This window comes from Solanum dulcamara, chromosome 7, assembly GCF_947179165.1.
Source record: "Solanum dulcamara chromosome 7, daSolDulc1.2, whole genome shotgun sequence".
Taxonomy (NCBI): domain Eukaryota; kingdom Viridiplantae; phylum Streptophyta; class Magnoliopsida; order Solanales; family Solanaceae; genus Solanum; species Solanum dulcamara.
Window position 1 is genome coordinate 1,498,777 of NC_077243.1, and position 23,525 is coordinate 1,522,301.

At 34.6% G+C, this 23,525-nt stretch overlaps 3 protein-coding genes across 4 annotated transcripts; all 3 read right to left on the reverse strand.

Annotated features, from left to right (window-relative positions):
* Positions 1 to 618: 618 nt before the first annotated feature.
* LOC129896128 (uncharacterized) lies at positions 619 to 5,630 on the reverse strand. Of its 2 annotated transcripts, XM_055971960.1 has the most exons (7): positions 4,796 to 5,630; positions 2,007 to 2,059; positions 1,523 to 1,610; positions 1,323 to 1,421; positions 1,005 to 1,132; positions 842 to 919; positions 619 to 719 (listed from the first exon to the last, which is right to left on the reverse strand). In XM_055971960.1, exons 1-6 carry the CDS (start codon positions 5,468 to 5,470, stop codon positions 883 to 885), a joined length of 1,080 nt encoding a protein of 359 aa, XP_055827935.1. In that variant the 5' UTR covers positions 5,471 to 5,630; the 3' UTR covers positions 619 to 719; positions 842 to 882. The 2 variants fall into 2 exon arrangements, with proteins under 2 accessions (XP_055827935.1, XP_055827934.1); XM_055971959.1 differs by having other exon boundaries at positions 619 to 919.
* A 934-nt stretch (positions 5,631 to 6,564) lies between these two features.
* Positions 6,565 to 10,710, reverse strand: LOC129896683 (uncharacterized). Its single transcript, XM_055972620.1, has one exon. The coding sequence runs from the start codon at positions 10,498 to 10,500 to the stop codon at positions 9,865 to 9,867; it is 636 nt and encodes a 211-aa protein (XP_055828595.1). The 5' UTR covers positions 10,501 to 10,710; the 3' UTR covers positions 6,565 to 9,864.
* A 1,539-nt stretch (positions 10,711 to 12,249) lies between these two features.
* On the reverse strand, positions 12,250 to 18,686 carry LOC129894157 (beta-galactosidase). The gene is made up of 19 exons (XM_055969698.1): positions 18,350 to 18,686; positions 18,079 to 18,174; positions 17,879 to 17,991; positions 17,732 to 17,798; positions 17,519 to 17,611; positions 17,254 to 17,397; positions 16,322 to 16,410; positions 16,106 to 16,211; positions 15,924 to 16,011; positions 15,402 to 15,520; positions 15,150 to 15,314; positions 14,830 to 15,002; positions 14,607 to 14,716; positions 14,209 to 14,318; positions 13,999 to 14,109; positions 13,807 to 13,917; positions 13,405 to 13,610; positions 12,986 to 13,322; positions 12,250 to 12,878 (listed from the first exon to the last, which is right to left on the reverse strand). Exons 1-19 carry the CDS (start codon positions 18,515 to 18,517, stop codon positions 12,768 to 12,770), a joined length of 2,517 nt encoding a protein of 838 aa, XP_055825673.1. The 5' UTR covers positions 18,518 to 18,686; the 3' UTR covers positions 12,250 to 12,767.
* Between the last annotated feature and the right edge of the window lie 4,839 nt (positions 18,687 to 23,525).

Here is a 23,525-nt window from a genome sequence, read left to right on the forward strand (position 1 = left end):
CTTTTTTTAACACAATTCAACTCTCCTGTTTTTGATTTTGGATAACAATGTTGGAAATTTTCAAAACGTTAATTCTCCCTAATTCACTTCTACTGGAAAAAATATTCTCTATACCAATAAAGTACATCCAGTTAGGCTTGCCCAGTTATTGAGTCAATTTATTCCAAAAGATATATTATTTTGAGTTTGGTAAGAAGTAGCTAAAACTGTGGCTTGGAATGGGCAAAAAATCAAAAAAGTTGGTAAGATACTAAATCAAGTTTGAAATTGTGTCTAGAATAATTTAGAATTTGAGTCTGTTAGGGCCAAACAAAAAGTGTCCTAAAAACTCCAAAGACAAATTTTAGTTATCATGTGAGAGATGTCTTCCTGTTAATAGCAGAATTTCGTAAGGACCACTTACCAATTTCAAACTTGATGGTTAGAACTATTTTTCTGGGCCAGGATTAGTGACATTAGGGATATATTTATACTTTTCCTATCACATATAATACGTGTAGTTTACATACACTTTATCACTTCACCTCAATTCATTAACATGTATATTTCATGTTATCACTAACTGTAAGTATGAGTAAGTTTTTTTCTCTCATAACTAGGAAAGGAATAGAAGAAAGATGAGGTATAACTGTCGTTAGCATATATAGATAGACCCTCAAAGGCCAAAAGTAGTGCATACGACCCAGATATTTACCATATGCAAGGCGCATGGAGAGTACCTAACAAAGAAGACAAAATGTTAAATGGCTATTATTCGGTCCAAAATCAACCCAAGAAGCACAGGCACCTAATAAAAAATTTCCTGTAGTAGGTAATGACTCTGGCATCAAGATATACATACTGCCATTAGTGATATTCCAACTAAAGCTAAAAAATAAATCCTCAGCCGGAGTACACTTTCGTTCTCCCATTCTTCTGCCTGCAATTCAAAATAATATCTCGTTAGCAGTCCAAACCGGTGGAGTGGGGGAAGCAACAGTGGATGAAGAGAAGGAAGCACTGACCAAAAAGCATCCTTCTTTTCTTGTGCTAATAACTCTTCAAATGAAATATCAGGCAACTCAGCTTCTGTGTTTTCGACTAGTTCACTGGATTTTGCTTTCATTTCCATGTCTGCACCAATTTCAAGCATCTTCAAAAAGGAAAAGAAAAGGTCAATAGAAAGTGGCAAAGTACAGACTCAAGGAATCAACTTTGCAAGAAGAGACTCTAACACTACGCAAGGGGAAAAAGAACAAAAATGGAGATTGAAATTCAACCAACCATAAGAAAGGAATTTTAATGTTGAATTCACAACGTGATAGCATAGTACGATTTTATACCTTCTTGTAGGCTGGTGAGAGCTTCAGCTGTTGCTGCAGCCAATTATATACAAAAGCATCCTCTTCCAATCGCTTTTGTTCTAATTCTAGCTTGTATATCTTGCAGTCATAAAAAAATCAGTTAATATTTCTTATTGGGGAATGAATGAAAAATAAATTTCCAACTCAAGAAAAATCGATAGAAGGGAGATGTCCACTACCTGCTGCCGTAGGCGAACAAAGGAAGACCTATCAGCCTTAAAGAGTAAGGCCTTTGTTATTGTGAATCTTCGTTGAATGACCTCAGACCTGTTGAGGAAGAACACATGTAATTACTAATACAGAGGATACACACTCTGTCTCTACTCTTAAAAATAGGTGCTTTGGATGGTCACGATTCATGTGATATAATCTGTAGTCATTCAAGTAAACCTAATAAAAAACAGAGGCCTGAAATCTGAATGGAGAAGAAGGGGGTGAGGGTGACAAAATAAGGTATCTTTGACAAAGGTTGATTTGCATGTGTTCAAAACTGGAAAACACTCTTGGAAAAGAAATGTCAAAATCATAAGCAGTCAACTTTGTAAGTAGCTATATTTTAGCCTCATGGTTCTTTTGTAAATCTGGCTCCCAGCACATAATTTTGTGCTGATGAATATACTGTTACCATAGAATAGAAAAAAAAGAAAGAAATATAAAACATACTTGTGCTGTAGCTCATTCCTTGCTTCAACCAAGCAATTAACAAATTGACCAACCTGCATCATAGTACAACAATTTATGAATCTCAAAGGTCTGAACAATCAAAGCCAATCCAATTATATAAACAAAAGAATGAAAGTTCTAAGAGAAAATGACTTGGGAGAATGACACTCAATCAAGCTGGATTATATTCCATTATTTATTCTTAATGAAATAAAATATTAACTTCATTTGAATTGACAGAAGTAGGAGAGCAATGATGAATACTGTTATGTCCTCCATACATAACTACAGTAAATCCCAAATGGAAACTTCTCTCTGTAGATGCACAAATCATATTATACAATACCAGGATAGCTATGCTAATAGATTAATCATGAGTTGTAATTTTAATGCACTACTGTGAAGCTCTAACTTCTCAAGGTCATTCATGGCATAGATAGCTTTAGGCAGAATACTCCACAAGAAGATTGGTATCACAGAACTTCTCTCTTGTTCACTTGGAACAAAAAGGCCGTGACTGCCAAATTCTAAACCAACCCATTTTTGACTACCTTGCACTATGGTCAACAGATGTTTGATTCCACTAATCCATCCAATAGAAAGATCAAATGAGTGACCAAAGTTACATCTCATGAACTTCATCTAATGAATGCTTTCTTAAGCCAGCCTGTTCAGCAATTAACCTACTGTGCATTCGGAAAATCAGTTAAGAGAGAAGCATAGATCATCAGTGACACCCGATAAATATGATCACATGTAACCAAGAAGCCTTGACTGAAGTTTATACTTCCTGATTAGCTAATTAACTACATAATATATCTCTGCTTAATCTTCCTCCATGCCTCTCTACCCTACCTTTGTGGGGTAAGGTTTGTGTACACCACACCCTCCCTAGACTCCACTTGTGAGACTATACTGGGTTTGTTGGTGTTGTGCTGATACGTCTTGGATCCACAACAGATTTGACAAGCTGGTAGTTGATAAAAGCATGGGCAAAATAAAAGTGTTCTTGCTGAGCACTTGCTGCATATCTCTAAATTCCTACTATTCCATTTAGATAAGCAACGAGCTCGCACAAACTTCAAACTGATTCCCACAACCTGGAAAGATATTTCCACTTGCTAAGGCATCCAAGGTATAACTCATAAATCATGATGCAGAATCATTTCTTCAAGGCAGAGAACTTTGGAGAGACCAAGCCTATTGTTGGCCTTCAGTCTTGAAGGTCGTGAGGAGCATTGTCTTAAAATGCATTCTCAAGGGGTACCTTGAGCTCGCTTGCAAGTTGAGGCGTTTTCCCCTGTGCTTCAGGCACACCTTCATCCACACCTTCTCTGAGGATATGCTGATAGACTAGCCACACAAGAGAGATGCACCATTACTCATATCTATGGATTTGACTACCAATATGCTACCCCACCCCACCCCCCCACCCAGTGAAAAGCTAATTCTTCACAAAGTTCCAAGAAGTCAATTTCTTGTTTTCTAGCTAAGGTGGATACTTATTCAATGCATAGACACCTGAAAAATTGAGGTAATTTTATTAACAATCATTACCAAGGTGGTACTGACAGATAACCCAAAAAGTGTGGATCTGCCCCCTTTACTAGGTTAGACATGATTGGGGCTTTGCACACTTTGTAATTGTTAACCCACTGCCGTCTGCCTTAGTGCTGTCATACTGTTAATAGAATATCATTACTTATTAAGAAAAACAAGACAATTATGTGTGCTGCACCATCTACAACGTTTCTCCTAATCCAAAAGTGCAGATTATTTTTTTTGAACAGGTTAACCAAAGTATAGTTTTTGGAGACATCTAGACTTTACGAAATGAAGTGTGTTCCTCTTTCCCTTCAAAACACTTGCTTTCATTTATGACCATATTGTCCAGATGATGCATAATGGAATTTCCCTCTAGCTTTGACTCTGTATCTTATCTATTCTTTGCCCCTGTCAGCTGTTGATTTGTTATTTCAAGTCGTTTGGCATCAACCACTTGACTCTAAAAATAATCATAAACATTGACCAAATTTTCGAATTAACATTTTCCTTCCAATTAGTTAATTGACTCAGTACACCTAAACAACTTCTTTCACCTACTACCTCAAATTAATATTTTCCTTCCAACTTATTATGTCAGACGTGTCTTTGCGAAAACAAACTGATCAGCCCCAAAACTGTTACTCTTGAAAAAGACTGGAGTAGCTTCAAAAAACAAACACTACCCTGGATAATTTTTAATTCCTGTCTTGAGAAGAAGAAAGGAAATCGTTAAGAAGGTGCGGAAGTCTACTCTCTTTTACTGGCAAACATTTAATCGTGTCACACTTTTACCTAGCCCCCAATGTATGATAAGATTTAGCCCAATGGAAAGTTAAAAATTAAGCCAAACCGATGGTCAAGCTCATGAAACCTTAAAAGGAAATAGAACTCATGTTCAAGCTTGAAATGTAGATATCCTTCATCATGGAGGTTGAATATAGAACAAACAACAACAACAACGTACCCAGTGAGTTCTGGGGAGGATAGAGTGTACGTAGATCTTACCACTACCTCTTGAAGGTAGAGAGGTTGTTTCTGAGAGACCTCAACTCAGAATCTCAGTACAAACATCACAGGCAGGTAAGTTATTGCAGTGATGTGTTTGTATCTACCTTAATTTAGTCATACATACATAGAAGAGCCGTCCAATTCAACAATGACCACATCAAGACGCAACCTTAATTAAATTCAAAGATTGGGTATATGCTTTATACAATTAACATTCAAACAGAGTAAAGAAAAACCTGAGCCAAAGTCAATCCATTCGACTCGTGAGACCTAACAAGCTCATCGTAATGTTGCTTAATTTTTCTCTGAGTTGCACTAGACGACTTCGTAAAAGGGTATAAACACACCAATTCCTCCTTCTCCTTCACAACCCCAGAATCCCTCTTCCCTTCCTCCTCACTATTCGAATCGGGTCTCTTCTTCTTAGCCCGTTTCTTCTTCTTCGTCCTCTCCTTATCCTTGTCCTCTTCCACCCTTTCTGCATCAAAACCCGATTCAACCTTATTCGGGGTATCACCCAATTCATTAGCGAACAATTTCGCCCATTTAGGTGAATTGGAGGGTAAGATCTCGAGAAGAATAGAATGGGTTAAATGGGTCGGGTCAGATTGATGCGTAATCTCCTGGTCTTCCTCATTCTTGTTATCTAAAGTAGATTCCTGTATAGATAACTCTTCTCGGACTTTAATTAGATGTTGATGGGTGTCATTAATCTTCTTCTTAGTAAGCTTAGAGTAAAGGGAAAAAATGAGAATGGTGAGAGAACAAAACGAGAAAGTGAAGAAGAAAAGCAAAAAAGGGGACAATACTGATTGCTTCTGCTGCTGCTGCTGATGATGAATGTGACAGTAGGATGGAGAAAATTGGTTAGAGTGGAAGAAAAAGAAGAGAAAATTAGGAGTCGCCGCCATGGGAACGCGTCATTTACAGAAGAAAACACACACACACAGTAGTTAGCACCTGGAGTTTTTGTGATATATAGAGAGCCGAAAGAGAGACTAACAACAGTTTCTTCTAAAACACTGACTCCATACTTTTTAGTCCATCTCTCTCTATTCTTATTTGTTGTTATCACTCAACTCTATTCGGATTGGTAAGTATATGTAAGAAAAAATAAATAGAGTATGGGTAAAATAAAAAATATAAAATAAAATTATTAAATAATAAGTAATGAGCAACTATTAGATTATACCATATCCATAGTTATATAAAATAAAATTTTCGTCGTCATCTAATAATAAATATAACGAAATTTGATATTAACTTTTTGCTACTTGGCGATTCGAACTCATAATTTTAGAATTGAAATTGAAAGGTACTTACCCTCCGAACAACTCATTTTTGATAAGTTAAAGATATTTTTATAATCTGTTTAGAGATTATTTTAAAAAATAACTTTTAAACACTTTTAAAATGTGTAGATAAAATTTAAAAAAATACTTTTAATCACTTATTTTTAAGGCAAAAGCTATAAATCCATCTAAACATGCTCTTAATCCTTTATTGTTATTTAATCGAAAGTCCTGTTTTTTTTAATAGGTGAGGTAATTTAGGATCTAGGATTCCGGTTTTCTGTTTTTTCTTTTTCTATTCGAAATTCAATGCACTCCTTAATGTAAACTTACTACTAAAAAGGTTAATTGACTTCTGAGTTGTGAGTTTACACAACAGGTTTTCTTAAGCTTTAAAGAAAATTAATCCTAAGAAGGGAGAATAAAATTAAAAGGAAAAAGAAGATGGAATAATAAAGAGCTTCAAATAGAAGATTTTCTTTCACAGGAAAAAGCAACATAAAGCTTTATTTGACCACAATGTATTCAAATTCTTTATCATTTGAAATTACTCTATAGACTGCAAGACAACTTTTTTTTGAAAAAGATTAGTTCAGGGCAGTAAATGTTCAGTCCTCAGTGTAGATATGTACAATTCTCAAATTTGAAATATGTCATCAGAAAAGGGTGAATTCAATGCACTGTAATGTAATCTTGTTGATGTGGAGATGACAATATAAAAAAAAGTAAAAGTTTCCTAAGAGTATTTATTTCTACATCATCTTTAGTGAAAACTGAGAAAAGGCCAAATTGTTGACACATTAATGTAACTTACTCCCAACAATCAATTATTCTAAAGAGTTAATTTCCAACAATTAGTTACAACAAAATTCATGACCAAATATACTACTATATGCCCCTTGGAATTGAAAATGAAAAGCTTGCTACAGTTTGTATAAACATGAAGCTACCTTTCATCTATTCTGATCTTTGCACATCTCTATTATTGCTGTAAACAGGTAACAACCATCCACCACTGAGTTTCCTTCTCTCTTATAACATCTCCGATAAACCACAAATATTGCAGCCATCACATAAATGGGAATCACGCATTTGTCTGTCCTCATATCAGCAGCTACTACACTGTTTCTTTTAGTTCAAGTATACAGAACTAAAAATTACAGTTTTGAGCTTCAAAATGTCCATAATCATCATATGGCCGTGATACACAAGGATTGTTATATCTAACTCAACATGAAAGACAATGATAGAAAGTAATTCTGCTTAACATATCGAATTGTTTCTAAACACCCTTGTATTACTTCATAGAAACAGAAGTCAAAACAATTAGAAATTCACAAAGCCACTTAAAAATGACATTATTTAAGCAATTAAAGGGAGTAAAACTTTCTGTTACCTGTCCAGATCAAGGATAGGATTATATGCAAGCATTTACAAAAGAATGCCACAATGGATTGTAGTAAAGTGACTTATTGGACCAAAACATCCTTGTATATGTTTCTAAGAAGATAAAAAGTATCCATGCATCAATCTCAACCAAAAAGAACTTTATAACAAACCTCCTTAACACCACATGACAAGTGAGAAAGCCACCCAAACCTTTTCACAGCAATGAGTCACATATATGCATGGACAGAGCTGCAAAAGGGAAAGCAAAGGAACAGGAGTTTTTATCCCTCGTTCTTCCCATTCAAGAAGAAAGACACATGCAAGGCAGACCTATTTCCACGAATGCCAAGCTCCAAAGGAAAACCGACAATCCGAGAGGACTTCATTACTATGATAATCCACCTCATGATTGGCTAAAACCTAGAAAATATTCCTAATTATTGTTAATGTCAAGAATATATAGCTGTGTAAGTATACTAATTCAGTTTTATGTTATATATACAAAGGCAAAGCCTTCTATTGTACAAGTACTATAATCAGTACAATTAGTTAACTGTGGATTGCTAGCTAAGTTGCTTGAAGTCTTCACTTGCAACACCCAATGCGTGTTGACACGACATGGGTGTAGGAGTGGGATCCAAACTGAATTTGGTCAGCCGATTTTGGGTACTTTGACCAGAATAAACATAGATATTCGAGACAAATACAATGATTCTGTAATCAAAACAAAAATTAAGGTGAAATTGAAGGAAATAGATTACCTTGTATATAGAAATTTCTATCTTTTCCTTATATCACCTTCTGGATTCTCCTCCCGATCAATGTATTTTCCGCATAATACCTAGTAAGTTTTCCACATAATGTCTCATAATTTAGACATATAACTATATTTTTAGATACTTGAATTATCTTTCCCGCACCCGTATTCGTACCCCCAAATCTTAAAATTTAGATCATGAACTGACCTCTAGATCTGCACCCGTATCGGATACCTGAGTCAGTGCAACTTAGATTGCTAGAGCCTAGACTATCAAATAAATTTCTTCTATACCATTGATATCTGATGAGGATATGTTGAGAGTACCTCTAAGGGGTCGTTTGGTAGATGGATAAGAAACAAGTTATCCATGTATTATTTTTCGTACAACTTATACAACGTTTGGTAGGTAGATAAGAAATAAGTTATTTATGTATAAAATTAATACAACGTTTGCTTGACAATTTATAAACCCACATAACTAAACATGTATAAGTTGTAAGAGAATCTATGTATTATTTTATATAGGATGGAAGGTAGAATAACTAATCCCTTTATGACTGATGCATGCATAAAATAATACATAGATTCACACATAACTAATATTTGTATAACTCTAACCTATTACCAAACGACCCCTAGGGTTATGGCTCTTAAAGATTTTGCATTTCACACACTACAACACTTGCATCTAGTTTTATTTCACACACTTTGTAATACATACATCTAGTTTAAGGATTAGTTGTCAAAATATAGGTTTGCAAATAACCCATCAATTCTTGTTGCAAGCTGTTTAGTTATCCCTCTGGTTCCTCCTGTCAATCTAATGATAGCTTGAAACAATTATCTCCTTTTATAAACAATAGATTGAAACAACCATTCTTTACATCTCCTAAAGTTAAACTCAATGATCCCTCTGGAGACTATGATCCAAGTACATTGATGGAGCAAAATACTGAGCACAAATGTTTGTACATAATTAATCTGTGACTATGTACTAAAGTTGCCTTGAATAGTCAGATTTGTATTTGCTCAAGTGCAGGGGAATTAGAACTTGCACCAATGAAGCTGACTACCACAACACTTTCTTATGGGGTGGAAAAGACCACAACACAACCGTCTCATGAAATAGTCCTCGAGATGAAATAGGTTAACTTGACACGATAATAGGTTAGATCGTGTCAGCACCAAATAACAACAAAGGGAAATAGGAGTACACAATAAAACAATGATTATTGATCTCTTCTCATGTTTTCTTCTTTTTTTCTGTGTGTGTTATGATTGTATTATACTACCTAGGCACTGCCATGCGTGATTCAATTAAACAAATCTTGAATAGGATTGTTACATCACGGTGAGTCAAGTCTGCAGTGCCAATGATTTCACAATCCCAGTAACATTATCTGATATATCTTGTGTATAGGGTAGCCTTCGAAATTACAATATAGAAGGTACTAAGATCAGCTTATGCTCTAAATGCCAATCATGTAGCATCTTTGGGCATTATGAACAGATGTTGATCTCTGTATTTTCTAATGCAGTCATTTCGAAAGTTATCCATAAACTCAAACTCAATGCATAAGATGTTTGTGTTTGTTGGCCTTCTCCATTCCATAAAATAATTAACCAAAGGACTAGAGGAATTGAACAGTTAATTCCAGGTCAGAAAAGAAGATCAAGCAAGAAGAAAGGAAGGGCGACCCTTCATAGCCTAGCATTAACAAAAGATTAACCTCCAAGTAAATTGTACTCAACGAAGTGACATGACAAATTTACAAATAAACATACTCTGTATTCGTTTTACCAATTAACCAACAACTCAGATAGTCTACTTACATCGACTGCTCTACTAATAATCACTGTCTAGCTAGCCTAATCGTCTCCACACCACCATAACAAAACAATTGTTAGAATTACTATTATAAAATGTACCTATTATCAAATTCGACATAATCTGATTCAATGTCAAACGCTGAAGATCATCATCATCATCATGAGCTGCACCTCTCTGTGCTTGACCCGCCGACATTATAGCAATGTAAGTGAAAACAGCAACTGATACACAAGTATTAGGCCCAAATCCAAATTCCCCATAAGCAATATTAACAGTAAGCATAAAGAGTACATTCAGTACCCGAAAATCCCTAAGCCTACCAAAGCAATACATCAGGTGAAGGTAAAACATAGTTGCTACCACCACACAAGAAGTCACATTTATGTCAAACAATTTGTGGCTAAACAGTGGCGCTACACATAGCGCCACAAATGGCCCTAGGATATCACAATGACGGCGTATTCGTCTATGATGGTCAAGATGAAAGAAATGATAAAGACAAGAGATATAAGGGCAACGGCGGTGGAGAAGTACTAAAAGTAGTTCAGCTAACAGAATGGAAGCAGAAGTAGAGATAAGCCATGTGAAGTAGCCAAGAACAGTTGCAATTCCTATAATAAAGAAAGATAGGGCAAGTTTAGCTAAAGATTTGAGTTGTTGAATGTTCATTTTTTTCTTTCTTTAGGTAAAATTGACAAAAAAGGAAGAAGCTTTTGTCAATTTCCGATCACCAAATGAGGTATTCACCACCCCTTTTACTCAACAACAACACCATTTCTCCGGTAACCCTTCTCCAGAGTTCCGATTCATAGAAGACGAAGACCAAACAGTTTGGCGTTGGTGTTGTGGAAAGGCGAAAGTTTTTGGACTTTGCCCATTTGACATGACATGACATTTCGTATTGGTAGCTATTCAAAATTCAAAAGAAATTGATAATTTAAATTTAAAAATTATTAATTTATTGATAATATATATTGATTTAATGATTTCGATAATAATTTTATTTTTTTTTAATTATTGAATTATCAATTTTTAATAATTTTTTTAAAAAAATTAACGGGTTAATTAATAATTTGATAGTAAATTAATAAATTTACATCATTCGGTATATAAATTCATTCACTTAGGGTTTAGTTTCACACTTTTATTTTTCTCTGTCTCAAGCTTTCGATTATTTTAATGTGTTAGAAACGTTTTTGAATAAAATCCAATTTGTCAACTCATGTGCATAGTTCATTTGGTTTGTCACCTTATTTCTAAGTGATCTTCAATATATTTTTTTTATTAAATCTTAACAGTTAAACTGATAACCGAATCAATAAATCGTTAACCAAGAAATCAATATCTTAATGGTTCTATAACGATTTAACATGTATACAAATCGATAAGTCAAACCAATAAACTCAAACCGAACCGAATCGACCGATATGCATGTTGAACCTTTCTCATTGTACATGTTTACTTGTTCACGATATTAAAAATATAGTTGTATTTTTATTTTAACAAATAGTAAATATTTTTTATATTTTATTTTCAATATTACTTATTTATTTTACAAATTATTTTTCATGAACTAATCATTAGTTAATATAAATATTTTGATGAAATACTTATATTAATTATTACACTATTTTTTAATGGCATGTATAATTCATAATAGATAAGTAAAAGTGAATGAAAAAAATATTTTAACTCTAAAACATCTAAAATAAGCCAATTTAAAAAGGCTCTTAGATATGGTAATCCTGCGTGGGTTAGAGCTAATACCCTCACTCACGTTAGCATTATCTACTTTTTCGGTGTTCATTATGCATTTTTATTTTTTGATTAGAAAAATTAATTTGGAATTCAAGATGGAAATGAAATTTTTTGGTCACTTACATTGAATAGGATAGAAAAAAATAGTTTTTTTAGATCATGTGCAAAAACAAAATATTTTATTAAAAAGATATCAAACTTTAAAAAAAAAATTACAAATAGCCTGCAAAACCAATTTTCCTCAATTTCCTCAATAAAAGGGATCTTCAATATAGTGAGGAGTATTAATAATCTCAAAGAATGGTATCCAAACTCGCTCAACAATAGTAAATACATAATATGTTTTTAAGAAAATTATTTACCTCAAGTACTCGAAGCAATAAATTTTTGTTCTTGCTCTTCTGCAAAGGGACTTTTCTTTATTTTCAAATCTAAAAATTATATAGCTAATAGTGTTTGTGAAAGGGCAAAACTGTCAACTCAACTTTTGAGGGTAAATTTGTAATTCAAAATGTTTTCAGTAAAATTAAACTTTACCTAGCAACAAAGTCATAAAATCTATAGTTAAAAACTTTGATGGATACGTTTTTTCGCTATAATTAATAATTTTTGCGACATGTCAGATAGCAATGCTGAAAAACAAGATTTAGAAAACATCTGTAAAAGAGAATTTGATGTTATTTCACATCATCATAGGCAATGAAAGATTGCTGTTTTTACATAGATGGAGTAATAAAATACAGAAAATCCTCAAATCGTAAGACTTGCAAATTCTAACAGTAACAATATCTACACATGGACTAATCAAGAATCAGTCTCGATGTGCTTCTTGTGTTATAACCATGGTATCCAAGCCAGCTTGTGCAGACCCAGATTTTCCTTCGAACCTGCTACCTCCCACCGACACAATCTCGATGTGCACTTGGTCCAATGACTATACTACTATGTTTTACAGTTGCAAACCAACACCAACTTGACAGTGACCAACATATATGTACAGAATCTTGGGCCATTGAAAAGGTGTGTTGCATATCTGTACAACTTCACCCCATCAAAGCCAACTTTTTGATATGTAATGGATCTTCAAAAATATCTTCAGAAAGTGAACACGTAGACATTGCTATACAGTACTTGAGATAACTAACTGAAACCACTTTATTTGTTTATCTTCAGTGTCATCAACTGCAAATAACCTCAACTGAGAGTTTCTTCATAACATGTGGACATGGATCACCTCCAAAGATCTCTGGTGTCACAGGTACTGAGCACGAATTTTGCCCGATGCAATACTGGATAAAAAGGGAGATTTGTTCAATCAGGTCTTCTACAGAAGAGAGCTACTTCAAGAATGAAAAAGAAACAGGTTATTCTAACAAAGAGTAAGATTTGTAAATACCCTTTCAAAAGCATCATATGAGTGGAAGGCGTGGCAGCTTCCTTCCCGGAAGCTTCCGCAGACCCCCTGTGGTGTTCCAAAGCTTGCAAATTTGATTGAAGTAATCTTCTGACCAGAAGCACAAGAGAGGTGAGCTTTAGGCCTTAGTGGTCTGTCGACTTTACCAGATGCTTGCATTTGCCAATTCATCAACTGTGGTTGCCATTCGTTTATATCTGCACAAACACTTGCGACTTCTCTTTTTACCAAAGAGATTCCATGAGGCTCTCCTCCTGATTCCTCAAATAGAACTAACAAATTTCCCGTAGGATACAGCCAAGAACGGGGAACATGATACCTGAATTATAATTCCCAGTTAAGTTAAGTTAGAGCTTCTTGTTACACCGCAGGAAGATGCCACAAGGTTTAACATTACTTACCATCGTTGTGAAGCCTCTCCACAGTTACTTAGGCACTTTTTCTCATCAAACCAGCCTGCATAGTTACAGGCACCGCAGTTACCAGATGCTTTATATCCAGGCCAATAGCGTCCGAGGCTTTGACCATTTATCCACACTTGGCCTTTTCCCATGGTATTCAAGTCTAAAGCCAAAGGATCATTTCCAGCTGGAGCATTGAAAGTGCTCTGTATAGATAACACAAAGAATCAATAGATATTTTAGTCTTTTTAAGCCATGAAATTCAAATTACTAGGTAAAACTGTGTTTAGGTGAAGATGCTTAAAGAAGATTTAAGTATTCCTTCCTTGCAGAGGGATGACTTAATGCCAAAATATACAACTAAGTTGGTACAGAAGGAAGGTTTTAGTATGAGATATGCACCTTGTACCATGTGAGTGGCTGTCTCTGAGCCACATACGAACCCTCGACCCACTCAACTGACGAGCTACCACTGAGTGAATGAAGGCTCAAGGCTTCACCTTTCAGACCAACCTGATAAAAAAAGTGGAAGTTTAGATAACCATGCAATGGAGCATCCGGCTTCTGTTTTCGGAACATTTTATACACACAAACCTTGTAAGACCATTTCTGCCATGTTAAATCTCTCTTCCCCTCGTCAAGACCACTGAGTGAAACTGGCCCAAGAACACCAGCATTCCATGTCTCAAAATGTGGGCCAATATTCTGCAGTTGAGCACATGAGTAAGGAGGCCAAGTAAGCACATATAAGATTTAGCATGCATATATAATATAGCAAGAGGGCGACAGTGAGAGAGAACACACCGGAAGGCCAACAGCAATGCTCAGCAGAGAAATCTTGTTAACACCTGCTCTTAGATTTACAGCTTTACTGAAAGTTAGTTTCGGTTTTTCTAAACTTCCATATGCAGTTCCTGCAAGAAATTTGAACAAAGAGAGATGTAAAAATCAAAAACCGCCACTATGTGTCAGGGTGATAGGGCTTTAGTTTTTTTATTACTATTACACAAACTGTATACTTATTGTATTTGCTTGATGACACCAAATAGCCCTCAGCTTTTGATTTAAGAAATTTTACGGCAAACAGATAAATTGAAAATGGCCCGCCACTTTTTCTTTTAACATATACACGGTGGTATAACACGCACAAGTAATGATTCAAATTGTAAATCACATCAAATACAAATAATTATGCCACATACCTGCTAATTGACCATTCACAAAAACATGCAATGCATGGCCAGCTGACATGATTGTAAGCCAAGGCCATTTTCCGCCTCTCAAAAACTTTTCTCGTGGATCAATCTTGACACTGAGGACAGAAAACCAATCATAAACACGTAGCTGATCAAACGTAATTCAAGTGTGTGTGTGTTTCTTAATTTAATATGTGAAGAGGCTATCAGAAGCTACATAGGCACTTACTCAGTTGAATACCACAAATAATCAGACACATCTCTTGTTACATTTATCTGTTCCAGTAACCCAACAACTGTAAAACTACTGTCTTCATAAGATGCTGTCTCTTCATTGAATGACTGCCAGGGCAATCCTCTGCTGACTGGAGTCATCTTCATCTGAGCGCTTTGAGCACCAATCTTCACATGGAATCAATAACGTTATCAGTTAGATAGGAAGTAATCTCCAGGTCATGAATGATTTATTTGAACTACAAGAGAATTTCTCATTGTTATGCTCTAAATAGCATAACTATTTCAGGGAGAAAGTATATCCTTTCTTCTTACCCTTGCTGTGTTAAATACAGTGTTCTTGCAGTCTGGAAGAATGCTGATTGACCATGGTGGCAAGTTGTAATGCCTGTTTGCAAATGCTACGGTAGCAAAAGAGTGTTGGTCGTAGTTTGCAAGGAATGCAGCACAAGAGCCAGACTTCGACCTAAAAACATGGGCCTGTATGAAAAACAATGAAGCTTCAGTTACTCTCGTTCCGAACTTTGTAATGGTGACCAGTTCAAGAAGCATTTAGTTAAATCTCACCTCCTGCTGGTGTCCAAGTGCTGTCACAGTTGGATCTCCAGAAACTAAAGATGGTTCACAAAGCTTTATTGCTCTATGCAGATCTTTCAGGTGACCCCATTTAGGTTGTCGCAGTAATCCTAAAGACCAGATGGAAAATGTTAAAGTGGGATAAACAATACATTTCTTTGGCCACAATTTTTTTAATAGGAATTTTCTTAAGCTGCAGATGGTCTCTTCTGAGTTTTCTTCCTAGTTCTAAATCATGGACTTGATATTAAAGAAATCTCATCCATAAGAAGTTAAAATTAACAGCTATTGACCAACTGAAAAGCATGATGCAAGTTTGATGAAGGGATATGCCTAACTATTTTATTAGATGGAATCATTGAAATCAACTTTTTTCAATTCTATTTAGGCGCTGACGAATAAAATTCTCGCTATTCAAATTCAAGTGGTTATAAAAATGGGATTCTTATTTTTAACCTTCTGCTGACATGAAGAAACTCAGTCTAAACCACATTACAAAGAAAAGGTGCATACCATATTCATCAAGAGGTGCGTCATAGTCATAACTAGTAGCAATAAATGGGCCACCAGCAGTCCGTCCAAAGTTTGTTCCTCCATGATACTGCGCAAAAAGGAAAAGAAAATCATAAACAACATAGTTTCTTGGCCTCAGAAGAAACACTAACACACTTAAATATCATAGATGATAAACATACCATGTAATAATTGATGAAGGAACCTCCCTTCTGTATAAATTTTGCAACAGCAAATGCCAAGTCCTCAGCAGGACGGTAAGGAACTGGATTTCCAAAACCAGTAAACCTGCAAAAAAAAAAAAATACGTCAGAAATTTATTTCCACATGTACTCTAGCAGAAACATAAAACTAGAAATTTTATTTATTTAATGCATTGAAAAGATATATGTACTTACCATGCAGTCCAGGCTTCAGTCCATATCTTTGGTTTATAAGCCTTGTTTGGAGAAAAGTAGTCACAGTAGAAGCCATTGCAAGCATTAATCTGAACAGGGGGGAAATGTATATCAAAGTAGGAAACTGGATGAAAAGTACAAGGAAAAAAAGAAATTTTTTATCACCTAGATAATTTTAACAATATTGACAACGTAGAGAATTCATATACAAATTTCTCAATGTACTGAGCAAGATTAAACATATTAAGACTGCTATAGTTCTGACTCCAAAGAGTGAGTACTCTTTCCGTTTCAATTTGTTTGTCTTACTTTCTTTTTGAGATTGTTTCAAAAAGAATGTCTCTTTCCTTTTTTGCAATCTCTTGAGTTCTAACTTTTCACATGACGGGTTTAAGACCACAAGATTAAAGGATATTTTGGTACATTCGACATATTTTAGTTTAAAGACCACAAGATTCAAAAGTGTTCTTTATTTTCTTAAACTTCATGTAAGTCAAAACCAGACAAACAAATTGAAATGGGGGAGTAATACATTAATTTGCATAACACTACCAGGGAAAATATGGCAGAGGACATGACAAGAGTCAAAGACCATTGAATGCTTGATGAAGAGGCAAGAAATACAGGAAGTAGTTGGAAACAAAAGCAACCCATGTGCAGAGAGAGTCTTGCAATTCTGAAGCATCAAGGGGACAACCATTGGCACATAAGAACCCCACTTGGAACAGGAAACACAGAATGAAAGCAAAACAAATATAACAACAACAACGACCCCTCAATCCCAAGCAAGTTGGGGTAGACTCTATGAATTCTCACAGAAGATTTTTCTCCATTTAAACTCATTCCAGACCAATATTATACAAAATAAAAATAAAAAGAGATCTGACAATGATAAGAGAAAAATACTGAATTGTACCAGAGGCAACACTTACAATAGGATCAGGGGCATCATCTTGCTTGCACATGATCCATGGGACACCAGTGTCAAGACCCACAGCCATTTTGGCTGCCCACTGTGCGTAAGCTTTACCGGGTGCTCCTAGTTCCCATTCCATGGGTCCATATTCATTCTCAATCTGTCGAAAGTTTTAAAATAAAAAAAATCATCAATTCCCCATATGTTTTGGACAAATCATAACCTCTGTGCAACCAACAACAAATGCAGCAAGATTACTTAAATGAGCACTTTTGAACAACCTGAGATAGAATTATTGGGCCGCCTTGAGTTTCATACAATCGTTCCTCTTTCATCATATTGACAATCTTGGTAGTGAACTTTTGCATTGCAGCCTAAGGTACAATATTTTGACATGAAAGGGCATACAGTAAACAAAAATTAGAAACCAATCACATCAAAGAAAGAAACTTTTTGAGAAAACATCAAAAATGGAAATTTTCATATTGCCTAACCTTGAAAGGTCCATTATCTGTTCTGAAACTGATACCTGGAACATATTTGAGCCAAACAGGAAAACCCCTGAAATTGAAACAGATAAAGTGAGCAATTAAATCCATTATCATTCTTTTTGCAGATAAAATAGTCATTTTGATGAATACCCAAAATTCCATTCAGCACAAGCATAAGGTCCAACTCTGAGATGGACATAAAGTCCTGCTTGGTGCACCAGCTTAATAAACTTCACTAAATCATATCTCCCTTCAAAATAATACTGGAAAGAGAACCACAAAAAACTAAATATCAAGAACTGATGAAAAAATACAAATTGAGAAAATTTAAATAGTCTAATTAAACTTACTTTCCCTTGTTGAGGCTCATGCCCATTCCAGAAAACATAGGTCTGAATCACATCCACACCTCCTTCTTTAGCCTTTTGAATAATACCTGGCCACATCTGTATAACCCCAAAATAAGGGTTCAAGAATCCATTTTGCAAAAAAAAGACAACTTTTAACATTTACTAACACACCCATTCATGCAAAAACAGAAAGAAAAAAAAAGGGAATCTTTTCAAGAAAACATGGGACATAAATAACTAAACTTTTGAACTACATTTCACATGAACATACCTCAGGAGTGCTTCTTGGGTAGTGAACAGAACCAGAAATAAGGATTCTCCTTTGTCCGTTTACAATAATAGCCCTATGGTCATATGAAACAGAAGCCGTTCCAGAAAAAACCCATGAACCCAACAACACCAACAACACATTCAACATTAGTATTAGCTTAGAACCCATGTTGTAAATTATCTCCTCCTTTATCAAGATTGTGCCTTTTGAAGGCAAAATGAACTTTTTTTCCTTCTTTCAAATTGCACTTTATTCTTTTTTCAACTTGCAAAAAATGAAGAAAATTAGCAATAGTTAATGAGAGAGAGTAGTAAGTGTGAATAAATGAGGAATTGGGAAGTTGCATAATATTGGTACTAAGCAGCTGCTTTTAAATACAGAGAGCATGCATTGTTTGAAATTGACTGTGGGGTCCATTATTGAAATTTGGACCCACAAAGTGGGACCCACATAGGCGGAGTAACATCCAACAAATTAATTTATCGGTTTTTTCAACAAAAAAAAATGAAAAAAATAATAATTAGAGAATTAAAGGCCTGTTTGGCTGTTACTAAAAAAGTGAGTTTTTTTAATTTAAAGGCTGATGTATAAAGATTCTTTACGGTCGGTTCCTGTTTTTCGGCAGTAAGCGTAATGTTTGTTTCTTGTGTGGTGAATTCTCAAACGATTGAAAGCGAGTGAAGTGCATTCGCTAGGATTTATCATATGGATTTGGTAAGTGCATTCACGTTCTTGGCTAGAGCGTGGATTAAAATCTCTCTTCATAATTACGTCTGTAATTGTAATTATATTTTCTATTAAATCACTTTCTAACTGTGCTGTTATGTCTGCGCAGCCTCAAGGGTTAGGTTTACCGCGGTCGAAATTTTTGAATTCTTAGAAAATGTTATTTACGGCTGGTGAATTCAATTTATTTTGATAAAATCTAACGCTCATCTATCGATATTTTAAAAGAGTTCAAATAGCATAATAATTATTTTTTCAAATTTTAAATTCTTCAAAAATATTGTTCACAATCATTGAATTCACACTATTTTGAAAAAATCTAACACTCATCTATTTTAAAAGAACGTAATAATTACTTTTTCAAATTTGAAGTTTCTCTATATTCCTATTTCTATTTTTTTTTACTATTAATGTCAGTAATAACGGAATGAATTCCAAAAAATTTAATAATTTTGATTCAAACTCATACATTTATATTTAAAAGTTTATTTAATATACGTATGTAAATAGTCTATTAAAAGACACGAACTAAAATTTATAGCTAGGTCTATAATGTAAATGGTGGTTATATGGCAAATTTATGAGGCATTGAATAGCCCTTAACATTCCCATGAATATATGATCCATGCTTTAAGCTAAATTATACCGCACAATATTTATTGTGATAATCCACTAAGTACGTTCTATTCATTTTAAAATTTTATATCCATCTGGATCTAAACACATTTATTTATTATAATATGGTAGATTTGTTATCTGATCTTGGTCCAACTTCAAATTTATAGATGACAAAATTATCCCAAAGTGAAAAATCTAATATGTATTCGTCAATAATTTTGAAAAATTCAAATAACGTAGAATGACACTATTTTTTACGCGAAACCAAACCTCAATACATAAATTTTAATCTATCTTTAAATTTGTATAGAGTTGATTGAATAAGTAGACATATATTCTCTACTTGGCGTCTACGTGGCATTTTGTATATTCTACGTGCCTTTATGCGTGTATTATGCCACATGAGAAGCGTGTGTCTATTATTCAAATTTATACAAGTTTAAATATTTATTTGGAAACAGTCTCTCACAAGGTAGCGGTAAGATCTGCATACATTTTACCCTCCCTAAATCTCATTTTGGAATTTCACTAGTATATATGTTGTTGTTGTTGCTAAGTACTCCCTCCGTTCTTTTTTACTTGTCAAATTTTGACTTGGCAAACTTGTTAAAAAACAATAATTGGTATGGTGAGTTTACCATTCTATCCCTATTAATTGGTAGAGTTTTAAACATATTTACTCATTATATTTTTCAAAGACATTAACTCAATATTAATAAATAAAGGGTATAATAGAAAGAAAAAAAATTATATTTTCTTAATCTGTCAAAGTTAACATAAAAAAAAAAATTAGTAACAAAAAAAAAATCTATTTGTGCACGATTAAAATTAAAAGGCATAGATGTCATTTATGTTCCCTTCCTTTGCCAGCACAACTGAACATTTCGGCTCGAATTCAAGTCCTTCCTCTGTCTTTTCTTTTTCTTTTTCTTGTTTATATAATGTTTTTTTCCTTATATGACACTACTTATTGTTAGAGGCGCAGCTAGAGTACAATATACAGATTTACAAAAATTTATATTTTTCTATAAATAATGATAGAGTTAAAATATTTACTAAAAAAATTCAAATTAAAAAAAAAACTCTATTTGTGCATGTTGCATGTTGGCGTGTGAAGGTAATCAAATGAAAATGCGAAATCTTTCACTTTCAGTAATCAAATGAAAAAAAGAAAGATTATTTTGTTAGTTTACTTGCCGGGAAGAGAAAGGAAAAGAAAAAGAAAAAGAAGTAACCAAAGGAAAATTAAAGGAAATTCGTTTTCCTTTCTGTTTTTTGTTAAGAAAGTCCATTTTCCCCCCTCTAAACAAAGCAATATGTTGCCTACACTTCTCCACTACGCACCTCCATGCATCATTGCACACACCAAACACCATTCCATTTTTTCCCTTTAAATATTTCTTTTTCTATTTGCTAATTCTATGTACTATCAGTAGTAAACTCAGAATTTTTATATAAAAAATAATTTTAATCATATATAAATAGTGTAATTTTTCGTTAAAAAAGATTCGCATGAATCCCCAGCTACCCCCAAGTTGGCTCTACCAATGTACTAATCCTTTAATTATAGTGTGTGTAAGCTTAAGTCAACAATCTCATGTGAAAAATATCATTTTCTTCAATTATTGTCAAATTGTGAGCACATAAACTCAACAATCTATTGAAGATTGAGGAAATGCAGAGAAAAAGAAAGGAAGAAAGAGATTTTCATTATCTCTGAAATGTGTACCATGTGAGCATAGTTATATAGCTAGAACATAATGTCAAGTGTGCACAAAAATATCCTAACTAATTAACTACCTATCACAGCTCATTGTCAGCTCATACATCTAACAACTCTAACTAACTTGCAGCTGCAGGTACACTGTTGCAGTGCTGCACTAACTATTATAACAAACTAACCACTTCTTATTGGAACACACACCCTCAAGCTGAAGGGTGCAAAATACTGAGCACACCAAGCTTGCCCAAAAGATGCAAATGTTGAGCTTGACTCAATCATTTAGTCAATAGGTCCGCAACCTGTTGTTGAGTATGCACATAGATAGTTTCAATCATGCCAGCTTTGATCTTATCTCTGATGAAGTGAAAGTCAATTTTAATGTATTTAGTCCGTTCATGAAAAATTGGATTTGCAGCCAATTGAATGGTTGATTTGCTGTCACTCAGGATGGTAACAGGTAGCTGGAGAGGCACACCTAGTTCTTTGAATAAACCAAACAACCATATGACCTCAGATACAGCTGAAGCCATGCTTCGATACTCAACTTTTGCTGAACTCCTTGACATAGTGCGTTGTTTCATAAATTTCCAAGATATCAGAGATTCCCCAAACTTGACTACATAGCCAATAATGGACCTTCTTGTATTAGGACATGCAGCGCAATCAGAGTCACACCAACAGATAATCACAGTGGTAGCCTGAGCTCTCAACTAAATCATTTGTCCTACTGTGCCTTTGAGATATCTAACAACCTTGGTAGTTGTTTCCCAATGAGCTTTCTGTGGTGATTGCATAAATCGACTAAGAGTTTGTACTGCATAACTAATGTCTGGTCTTGTGATGGTAGCATAAAGAAGTTTACCAACCAATTTTTGATAAAAAGTAATATCACGAAGGACAGTATTCTTAGTGTTACCAATGGTTAAATCATGTTCCACAGAGGTAAGTCTCAGGTTAGTCTCAAGAGGAGTGGGTGCAGGCTTAGCACCAGTGAGGCATGTATCTGCAATGAGTTCTAAAATATATTTGCTTTGGTTTAAAATGCCTCCCTTTGAAGATCTCATAACTTCAATACCAGAAAATACTTGAGTTCACCTAGATCTTTGAGTTTGAATTGTTGGTACAAGCTATCTTTGGCTTCACTGATCATTGCAGCATTATTATCAGTGATAAGCAAATCATGTACATAGACTAATATAATTACTAGACCCTCCCCTCTCTTTAAGGTAAACAAAGAATAATCATATGCACTCTATTTAAAACTAATGACCAGTAAGGCATTAGTTAACTTCAAATTCCGCTGTCTGGATTTAAGACTGTATAAGGACTTGAGTAAGTTGCATACCTTGGTCTCCCCTGTCTTCTTAAAACCATCAGGCATTTCCATATATACTTCTTCATCTAAATCCCCTTGTAGAAAAGCATTATATACATCAATTTGATACAAGTTCCAATCTTTGGATATAGCTAAAACAATCACATATCTTACTGTCATCATATTTGCAACAGGTGAGAAGGTATCATGGTAGTCTAAACCTTCTTGTTGACTATAGCCCTTGGCTACCATCCTAGCCTTGAATCTTTTTACCTCACCATTTGCCTTGTATTTCACCTTATAAACCCATTTAGAACCAACTGTATTCATCCCTTTAGGTAAGTCAACTACTTCCCAAGTATGATTGTCTTCAAGAGCTTGAATCTCTTGTTGCATGGCTTGAATCCATCAATCATATCTAGTTGTCTGTTTGAAGGTTTTAGACTCCACATAATCAGAGAACTTACTCAAATAGCTTTGGCAACAAGGAGTCAACTTGTTATAGCAAAGGGAGTTGGCTAGAGGATGTTTAGTGCTTCTGAATTTGGTATCAGGTATTGCATAGTCTTTCATCTAAGTAGGTGCCTTAGTACTTCTTAAAGTCCTTTTAATAGGTGGAATCATATCTGCAAGAGGTTGTGTTTCCAGTGCAATAGTTTGTTCACTAATAGTACCTTCTTAAGCTTCATTAGCCTCATTACCTTCAACACCAACCTCAGTGGTTTCAGTAACCATAGTAGGGACTGCATCTACCACATCAGTGGTAGTCTGAATGTTATTAAACTCTTCATTGC